The sequence below is a fragment of the Galendromus occidentalis genome, unplaced genomic scaffold (genome assembly GCF_000255335.2).
Source record: "Galendromus occidentalis unplaced genomic scaffold, Mocc_1.1 scf7180000076600, whole genome shotgun sequence".
NCBI classification, from domain to species: Eukaryota; Metazoa; Arthropoda; class Arachnida; order Mesostigmata; family Phytoseiidae; genus Galendromus; species Galendromus occidentalis.
The window spans coordinates 283,644-293,080 of NW_003804589.1; the positions used below are offsets into that span (position 1 = coordinate 283,644).

The window sequence follows — 9,437 nt, forward strand, 5'->3', positions numbered from 1 at the left end:
GTTACCCGATATAGATATGGCCGAAGAGTATACCAAAATGTGGGCTGAAAAGACTACACGAACTCCGATCTGGATTTTCGCTTCAATTGAAGCCTCGTCTATTCGAAGCGGTTCATGATGTGAGCGGAAATCACAGCTTGCCTGGAAGTGTCGCGGTCCCGATTTTTTAATTGCCATGGCCGACACTACGCTCGGCTCCCTGATGGCAACTGGATTGCTTTCCGGGTCGAATCAAAAACGGGAGGGCCTCGATTCGAGGGGTTGAGCTCACGAGCATCCGGATATTCCTGGATTAGTTCGAATTTCGACTTCAAACGAATCGTTGCTCCTCTAGCCTGCTGAGCTTTTCTCAATGAAGACGTCGTCGTGAGCAGTGTCGAAGGAGCCAATTTTATTCTCCCGAACAATATTGGAGGGGACCCCAGGTGCAAAATAAACTTTTCTGACCGATAATAATAATTATTCAGATCTTCGTTCGGTTGACAGCTTCGGAGCTAATCACCGCTCAACTGCTCGTAAAGCTTGGGAACATAATCATCGTATTCAGCTTGGTAGAAATTACCGGCTACAGGCTCTCCAAGTTTATATTTTTTCGCGAAATCTCGAATGTGGAAGCTTGCTCTATTGTCACCACTGCGGTTGGTGAGACGTTTCTCGTCAAAGTTGATTTTTCCTTCCGGCTGCTTGTAAACCAACAATACGTACCGGTGAAGACCTGCAAAATCATAAGGGAGCCATCTTCAGGCTTTTGATTCCGATATTCACTTGATCCCCCGATCCCCGGGGGGAGTGGGGTCGACGGGAACTAGTACGTGATAATGGGCTCGTGAGCAAGTTATCACACTCGCACTAGTAGATTGAGATCCTCACCGGTTCCTTTCGGAGGTCCAGCTCCCACGTATTCGGAGAGTGTTTCGCCTTCCTGTATTCTGTCTCCTGGAATGTTTCCGACGAGCCAGTGGTGCCACTCACGATATTTCGGAGCTTGTCGGGTAGGTGCATCCGGATCGGTCATACACAGAGTATAAAAAGCTTCGGGTTCATTGGGGTACGAGATCTTTGGGATGTCTTTCGATTGAGTCGGTGTGAGAATGTTGCCCAAATTGACGCGGGCCTCTTGGTAGGTCACCTGAAACACGAACGGAACATCGGAGATATCGATCCAGGGCGATCACTATGAGTCACACCGAATGACCTGCCTCCCCGTATCGCTGGAGATCGAAAACACTTAAAGCTCATTATTGACCACTCGCATTAAGTGGATCAACCATCGTTGCGAGCCAACACTCAACAATAGTCGAGTCCTCCGCGTTTACATATGTATGTCTCTTCCGGCTCACAGCGAATAGACAGCTCAACCTCGCTCGCTCCTCGGAAACGATTGTTGACAATCTGTTGTAACAAACGACAAAACGATTAATCTTCCCTCGCGATAGTGATCTGAATTTGAATTGACTCACGCAGCCGAATCGAAGCTCAATTTGGCCAGAGCTTCACGAGGCGCGACTCGCGGTTTAGACCACTTTGGAGCGCATCTACCTCGGAGTCTTATTCGAGTGTATCCGCGAGGGGGCAGAACGGGGGCAAGTTATTCGGCCCGATCATCAATGTTTTCGGGAGAACTAAGCTCACATCGCCATGTGGCAGACTGAATAATCCCACAAACCTCTCGAGCTAATATCGGAGGCCGAATTTTCGCTATGAATAAGACTCGTCCGGTTGCACAAGGAAGCTGACGACCGACTCTTTCGAAGCCCGAGTACGTCTGAGAGGACCGAACGACGAGATGGTCGAAATCTCAGCGCGCTCTCTCCGCGAGAAGCCCCGGGCCGGCCTCGTGACTTCACGGGAGAAACACCGCTCGAGTCCCGATGGGTTTTCACTGTCCCAATGAAGGACTCCCGCCGGTTCTCCTCTCGGACTGCAATCTCGGGAGCTCAAACGCCAAAAGTTCCCAAGACCATGCCCTCTTTGATCCGCTGATTAGCTGATCGAGCTGTCTCTCGTCCGGGACGCTAGCTGCGCGACTGGACCTCCTCAATTTTTCCTGATGAAATTCGCAACCCCTGGCATCTTCTGGCTGGCGGAGCGAAGATGCCAATGATTAGATCTCGGAGCGAGGGCGCGGAAACATCATGTTCGGAGGTCGCCAGGGACTTGAACAAGTCTGTTAACGCAAGAGCTATGCTGGAGTTCGAGCCGAACGGGAGCTCTCCCACAAGGCCATTCACTGATCCTTCCGACAGTTTTTTGTTTCATTCTTGTTAAATTGAGCGCTGCTCAAGCGATAGAGGACGAACATCTCCTGCAGAAGAACGAATAGAAGGCGACGGGGCACCCTGGAGCAAATTATCCGTCAGAGTCTGAACTGCGCAAGCGAAACTTTTCGAATCCGGTCTGCTCTCCGCTAGACATAGACGTCGTCGTTCGATCGTTCAACCGATCGATCCGCGAGACAGGTCTATAAAGCAATGCTCAGAGAACGATTCTTCCGAATGAGCACTATTTATTCAGATAGACTTGGCAAGACGTAGTCGTCGTGGCTTCTCAAACGCCCAGCGACGTAGCTGAGTGATTCACGGTTTCCTCCAGACAACGAGTGCTATTTGGAAGGGGAAAGATTTCGCTCCTCTCAAGATCTCGCTGGGATCTGGGTTCCCATGCGCAGCGCTTTCGGAAGTCGCTATCGAATATATCGGTCGGCTTAATCCGAGGCTTCTCTCGGATATCGCTCACGTCATTCCGTCGAGTGCCGATGCTTATGAGGGTGGGAAGCCTCAAGAGACGAAACAAGTTCGGTGGGCTCACTTACCTCAATAACGTTAGTGGGAATTGTGTCGATGACGTCTGGTATCACCTTGTGTTCGTCCATCGCGATTTTCAATGCAGAATCACTTCGGACGCACTGCAAACCGCTCCCACTGCAAACAAGAAACACCAGTAGGACACGAGCGACGATCGGCGGGCGTTCCCCCATCGTTCTATCGAGTTGGATTGTCCCGACGATTGAACTCGTTCACGGCGCGGCTGTCGGTCGCCCCGAGTCAAACACAAGAAAGCTACACTTGTTGAACGATCGAAACTTTGACAACGGAGACGTCGAGAACCGTATGCCCGGCGAGACAGAGCCGCTATGACTGTACGAGTCTCGACTGTAGTCTCCTGGGCCCTTATTTTCGATTGGCTCCTCCGTCGTCAGACGGGCTCCGTGTATCTCACCGGACAGGATTTACCCTCTCTACTTTCTTCATTAAGGATACGTTCGCAGGAGGGCCAAATCAAGAGGTGCGATGCAATAGGAGAGAGAAACGGGAGATGAAACGGTACGATAGACAAAAACACTTCACGCAGCCCATCGAGTCGAAGGTTAAACGTCAGTGAAGACGATCCCGTCGACATTAGAGCGAGCAGTTGGTTGAGCCGAAGGCGGAAAAAATCGTCCCGTCCCGACGCACCTGTATGGCGTATCCGCGGAACTCGCTGCCGCTCAAATTCAGGGAAAGTCTGTCCCTCGAAACGCTTCTTGAGGTGGAAAAAAAGAAAACAACACGAACCAATCCTCGCTGCCACTCTGTTCCATGCTGTCGCGGTAGTGTTGGTCTCTTTCGGAGTAGTTTACGCACTCTCTCACTTACACGTTTGCTTCGCTGCCAGCTAGCTCGCTCGCTGGCCGAATGCACGCGACACACTCACAAACGAACGCAGCAGCGAACAACGCCCGCCTGTCGTCCGTCAGTGAGGACTAGGATAGAAACACAACGACGACAGACACGAACACGACGAATAACAAACCGAGCGAGGATCCCTTTCCCAAACGGAGGCTTACCTTTCGTTAACACTGTTTTCGTTGCCTGTAGGAAGCTCTCGGTGGCGAGTAGTCGTCGAGAGGCGTTCGGTGCTTATGACGGTGTCGGTCATGGAAGAAGAGGCCACTCCTGCGCTGAGCTCTCGTGTTCCGACACTGAGCGAGAAAATGGATTCTACACGCGCTTCTGTTGTTATTGTCCTTTCAGAAGCAGAAAGCTTTCTTTTTCTGAGCCGCTGCTGCTTTTGATCTCATCGTGTTCGTTGGTCGGAGGTGGGGTGAGAAACCCGGCTTGCACCATCACACGATTGTGCGGCACTTCTGTGCTGTCGCTTCAGTGGCCGGAATGGCGCAGACTGATTGAATGTCATCTCGAGAGGGTTGCGCTGGGTCACGCCTCCATAACGACAACCGAGAGTCCCACCGAGCCTTTGAGACGGCGTGGCGCAACCCAGCGTAATTTGCCGTGACCGCGCAGTCTCTTCATGGAGTCCGGTATGATCTTGAGGGGATACCGGACGCTATCCAGCAAGATCCCATAGGATTCAGATGATATCGTGCTGGCATGCTGCCGTCATATCCCGGTGTGATCGAACATGATTCACCGATGAGATCGAGCCTTGAAGTACACCTATGTCGAGAAGAAGGAGGGGGCAAGGGGAGGGAGGATCGCCCGATATGGCTCGAGATTTCAGCAGAGATCATTATTGGATTCGCTCCAGAACTCGGAAATCGCGTCTCGAAAAGAAACTCGAAGCCTCCCCTTCGAGATATCTTGCATCTTGGACCTCACTCACGCTTCTTCCGCTGCGCGTTGCCACGAAGTACGCCGCTTCGAATGTAGGGTGCACATAGACACGATTCGTCGCTTGATTCTCATGGAATCCACTATATCGTAGTCCCCTCTCATGGGACTCGGACGCTCAAGAGCGGCACATACGTTGAGAGGTCCTCCAGACGACCGACTGGCGGGACAAGTTTCGCCCCGTAGGTCATACGCAAGAAGAACGCGCAAGAACCCAGCCCTCGCGAATAATGAAAAGTCCGAGAACGGACTCCGCTCGTACCGGCGGAGACTCGAGAGCTCCGGGCGAGAATATCCCTCGAGCTCTTGTCGGATGCCCGCGCCTGTGAGAGATCGAAGGAAATCGTAAGAGCTCATGCATTCTTCGATTTCAGGCGAAGATCATCAGCATCATCGAGCTTGTTGTCATTCGAACTTCTCTCTTGAGAGTGAGCGAGCCGGCTCGTGAACGCGGAATAGAGTCTCCCAGCTGGTGCATCTCTTCGAGACCCCTGTTCCACTCGCGATGCATTCTCTGAATAACCTGAAGGCGAAACTGAAGGAGCTTGACGACATAGAGAAAGACGTCGCTCAAGCCCTTCACGCGGCGGGACAAGCGCTCACTGAACTCGGTGAGTTAACCTGTTCGATTCTTCCCTTATGGGTCTGCCACATTCGATAGTTCTCATTCTCCGAATGCGAGAGGACTCAGAAGACACCTCACTGGAAACAAGCTCTCGAACAAGGTAATTATCCTCCTCAAAAAGGAAGCCTTGCTTGAGGGTGATTGAGTCGATTCCCCATTTCAGGAAAGGATAAACCTACTTTGAAACCCGTCGAGGCAAATACGACGAATTTCCTTAAAACTCTGCAGAGTGTAGAGAGTAATCTCTCGAAGCATATCGTATACCTAAGCCAAGTGTCTACAGTGCAGCCGCATGAAGGAAGCAACTACGCGGCTCAGAAGGTTGGTTCAGATCGAGGAATTCCCTTCGGTGGGCGGTCATAAGATGATTCTCAGAATCTCCGAACGGCGAATCGGGCGTGAGAATGACTGCGGATTCTCTTCGGAGTCTGACTCGAATTGTTTCTCGATAGGTCTTCCACATGGCTCTCCACCGACTCGAACATGCCCGATCTCGGATGAACGAGCTCGAACGAGTGCGGCAATCTCATCTACAACAGGACGCACAGTACAACCCCCCTATACCGCCTCAGATGCCCCCGCAGCAGCCGCCGATGCGAGGACCGCCTCCGCAACAACAGCCAGGACAGCCTGGCTCTATGGGACCGGGTGGTCCGCAACAAGGAATGATGATGCAGCCGGGCATTGGACAAGACATGGGTCCTCCTATGGGTCAGCCCGGGATGCAAATGAATCCATCCGGGCCTATGGACAGCCCGTTGGGACCAGGAATGGGGCAAGCGATGGGTCCGGGCATGGGTCAGAACATGGGCATGGGTCCAGTATTGGGTTCAGGCATGGGTCACAATATGAACATGGGTCAGGCTCAACAGATGAACCCGATGGGAGCACCCATGGGAAATCAACAAATGATGTGGCAACAGAATCAGATGGGCATGGGTCAGCAGATGGGTATGGGATCGATGGGACCCGGCGGTAATATGGGCCAGAGTCCAATGCCATAGGGTTTTTGTTTCGATAACCATTCACCATTATCATCATCATGTAAATAAACGCATAAGCAGATGATTTTCATAATGTCTCCTGATTAGCGCTCAGCTTAAATTGAAGCGGGTGAGCGAACAAATCACGATCTGTGACGAGTGATGATTGATGATCATTTCGCGATCGCATCTGGGTGCCGCTCCGCGGACCCAGCACGGATCTCCCTGCAGCTTCGAGGAAAAGGACTAGACTGAGAGCTCAGTCAGAACAGACTTGCCCGGATCAGCTCGCTGCGGAGATACATCATTTCTATCTGAATCATGAATCGGGTGGCATCACGGGTTTGCTCGGGGTGCTACGTGGTCTCGCGTGGTAGTCTGGAAAAATCAATCCTCAAGCTACGAAGATATCGGGAACCCCAGGGGCCAGTGTGGGAAGGGTCTCACGTGAGCACATCCTAGAGCAGGGGCGACTAAATTCTCCTCCGATTGGCAGCAGTTTGACCGCTTTCCCTAGATCGTGGGATATTGTGACGGAGATTGAGTCGATGCAGGCTAGTCGAATGCGTAAGTCAGGGAGAGATGCCCCGAGAGAAACCGGGATCGGCAGAACTAGTGAGCGCACGGTCGTAGTGCGCCCTGCCGATCCGGGGAGAACGCGGGACGGTTGAAAAAGGTTGTAACAAAACGACATGCTAGAGATAAAAGATCGAAGGCTGCCGCCGCGCTCGAGGGGCGGCGTTGCCCTCGGGCACGGCAGAGCCAATGGAATTGCAATGGAATTGAGAAAGAGGGAAGAATAAGAACATTCGCAACGAAAGATAGAGGCACTCCTCGTGCGAGCTTTGTGCTGACCAATCGCCTGTTCATTGTGTTCGCCCCCAGCCCTCAATCCGCAGTTCCCCGATACAGTCTGAGCCCCGAGTTCTGAGCCCCGATCGCCCGAGTCCCTTAGCGAGCCGCCGGTGAGCTCGACATTCCGGTTTCCAAGCCCCTTCAGCCCTCGCGATTAGCCCTATCAGCCACTACGAGCTCCCCCCTTAGAGAAACCACGTTACAATATCATCCCGACGAGGTCAATCGTAACTTATCACCAGGCACGGTCGCGGGCTGGCGATGTCTAGGCATCGACCTGGCCTGCACATATGGAGGCCGGGAGCTCTCTCAGGACACAAACGTTGTGTGAAGAATAGGTAGACGAGGAGACATCGACATTAGAGATGCCAGAGACTGCATCTTGTTCCCGGAATCGCAGGAGGAAGTGTTTGTTAGATTCCCCGCGAGCCGCTCGGGATTCGACGAAGACGACAAGAAGGCACACGATTCGATTCCGGATAATTAGGGCCATCTTCCTCGGCAGCTCAACCTGGTGGACGCTCCACAGCTCGGAAATGCCACCAGCTTCCGGAACGATCCACGGGAGCCCCTTCGCGAGAGGAGACGAACCCGATCCGCTCTGTAACCACTGGGAAAGTCGGGAAAGTATCGAAATGTTCGAATGTGCGCCGAATGTGAGACTCTCACCGAGACCATTCGGATGCGCTACGCTCACTCGCGCGACATTCGCGGAACACTATTTTACGGAGTCGTCTGACGGCGCTCCAAGTCATTTCCGATCCCGAACAGACCTCTGTAAGGGGAGGCGCGTCGAGACTCGCTGTGGATGAACGGCCGATGGATCGATCGGAGGATCTCTTATTCGGCTCGAAGAAAAACGTTGGTTTCTGGCGCAGAATTTGAACTCGGATGCGGAATCGAACACATCTGTCGCTTTCCTCAGTGTTGACGTGTTGACGGTGCAATGTTCCCTCAAAGATTCCACGGAATACCGCTTCCGAAAACTTTGGACTCTTCGAATGATGGAACGTTAGCCCTATACCCGTCCGACGATGAATTCGCCGACTTCCACGAGGAGACAAGGATACCTTTGGTGCCAGTAGCGGAAGAAGTTCTCAAAGATCCAAGGAGCAAACTCAGTATTCGACCGAGAAGTATAGGGGTCCTGAGGTATTGCTCGAACGGGCCTCGTCCCGTCTCCTCTAGATTAGGGGTTTCTCCGATGATCGCGAGGCATGTGGAGCGAGCGCGGACATTACAGTCCCTCCTCCACGATGCCAATGAGAGCTCACCTGGATTTCGGCGGCGCTTCGACACTATCTCGAATCAGGTAAAGATTTTCCTTGGTCGTGTCATAGGACGCATTGAATACACAGAGCTCCCCTGCATATCGTCCGTCTACTTCGAATACGATGGAACTGATGAGTCGAGAATCATGTAGGGAACGTTCGAATTGCAGGCAATCTCGCTCATAGTTGGAGGAAGTCTGGCGAAGGGATCCCAAGCCGCACTTGTTGCGTCAGTCCTCTCAGAGACCGCTCTACTCTGCTTGAGGATAATCAGTAACAAATTGGGTACGGAAAATATCCTCCGCGCACCCCACACCCTCACCGAGTCGGCCTTCAGGCTTCTGAAGAGACTGGTCTTCCAACGGAATGGTTGCGGCAGAGAGGAGATTCAGATCGCCGCGCGGAACGTCGCTTGGTTCTTGGCGGTCCAAGTTGAGAAAACGCCCGCGCAGCACGCGAGCAGTGTCGTGCAGGAGCTCATGAAATGGAAAATCCTCATGAACCCGTTCCCCCGAGCATGGGAAGTCGTCGAATGGGCTCTTCGGCAGCGTTTACTCGAGCACATGCTGACCCTTCACGAAATGGATGACATAAGACCCGTATTCATCCCTTGGTATCGCGTTATGGAGCCGCGCCCGATAACTGATGCCGCCTCACTTTGGCTCTCGAAATTTTCCGTTCGCCAATTGGAAGACCGTCCTGCGCAATTGTCCCGGAATTTGGAGACTCTGCGGATCGCTTTACGCATGGCTTCGACGTTAGAAGTGTGCCGACTCGAATCCTCCAGCTCCAGATGGCGGGAATAATGTGGCGAGCCAGGATGACGATTCAAGGAGCGATTCGGTGAATTGTGGAATATTCTTGCGCGCGCGTGAGGGTTTTAATCCGAAAGGAACTTGGTGCTCCATCGTGAGATAGTTTAGTAGAATAAGTTTGAATGGTGCAATGCAGAACTGAGGGTTCGCTCATCCAGCGTGTGCTTCACTGGCATCAATCGGAAGAATATTCATCGCTCGATCGAACTTCCAGCGGGAAATGAGTCGAGTAATCGTTGCGGCCTCTGAAGCAAAAGAATATGTCTCTCGATTGTCTC

General features: G+C 52.6%; 2 protein-coding genes across 3 annotated transcripts; one reads left to right on the top strand and one right to left on the bottom strand.

Moving 5' to 3' along the window:
- Positions 1 to 371: 371 nt before the first annotated feature.
- On the bottom strand, positions 372 to 3,994 carry LOC100908067 (protein D2). Of its 2 annotated transcripts, none has more exons than XM_003739864.2 (4): positions 3,827 to 3,994; positions 2,813 to 2,921; positions 871 to 1,129; positions 372 to 715 (listed from the first exon to the last, which is right to left on the bottom strand). In XM_003739864.2, the coding sequence occupies exons 1-4, from the start codon at positions 3,916 to 3,918 to the stop codon at positions 495 to 497; spliced, it is 681 nt and encodes a 226-aa protein (XP_003739912.1). In that variant the 5' UTR covers positions 3,919 to 3,994; the 3' UTR covers positions 372 to 494. The 2 variants fall into 2 exon arrangements, with proteins under 2 accessions (XP_003739912.1, XP_003739911.1); XM_003739863.2 differs by lacking the exon at positions 3,827 to 3,994 and adding an exon at positions 3,555 to 3,757.
- Positions 3,995 to 5,115: 1,121 nt separating this feature from the next.
- Positions 5,116 to 6,303, top strand: MED11 (mediator complex subunit 11). Its single transcript, XM_003739900.2, has 3 exons — positions 5,116 to 5,221; positions 5,399 to 5,556; positions 5,688 to 6,303. The coding sequence occupies exons 1-3, from the start codon at positions 5,116 to 5,118 to the stop codon at positions 6,237 to 6,239; spliced, it is 816 nt and encodes a 271-aa protein (XP_003739948.1). The 3' UTR covers positions 6,240 to 6,303.
- Positions 6,304 to 9,437: the final 3,134 nt, after the last annotated feature.

Bases quoted from the DNA above. Each gene is read 5' to 3' on its own strand.
- LOC100908067 (XM_003739864.2), bottom strand. From the start codon at position 3,918: ATGACCGACACCGTCATAAGCACCGAACGCCTCTCGACGACTACTCGC. The intron at 2,922-3,826 runs GTAAGCCTCCGT...TCTTGTTTGCAG, and splicing joins GAAAACAGTGTTAACGAAAG to TGGGAGCGGTTTGCAGTGCG. The intron at 1,130-2,812 runs GTAAGTGAGCCC...TTCGTGTTTCAG, and splicing joins TTCCCACTAACGTTATTGAG to GTGACCTACCAAGAGGCCCG.
- MED11 (XM_003739900.2), top strand. From the start codon at position 5,116: ATGCATTCTCTGAATAACCTGAAGGCGAAACTGAAGGAGCTTGACGAC. The intron at 5,222-5,398 runs GTGAGTTAACCT...TCCCCATTTCAG, and splicing joins ACAAGCGCTCACTGAACTCG to GAAAGGATAAACCTACTTTG. The intron at 5,557-5,687 runs GTTGGTTCAGAT...GTTTCTCGATAG, and splicing joins GCAACTACGCGGCTCAGAAG to GTCTTCCACATGGCTCTCCA.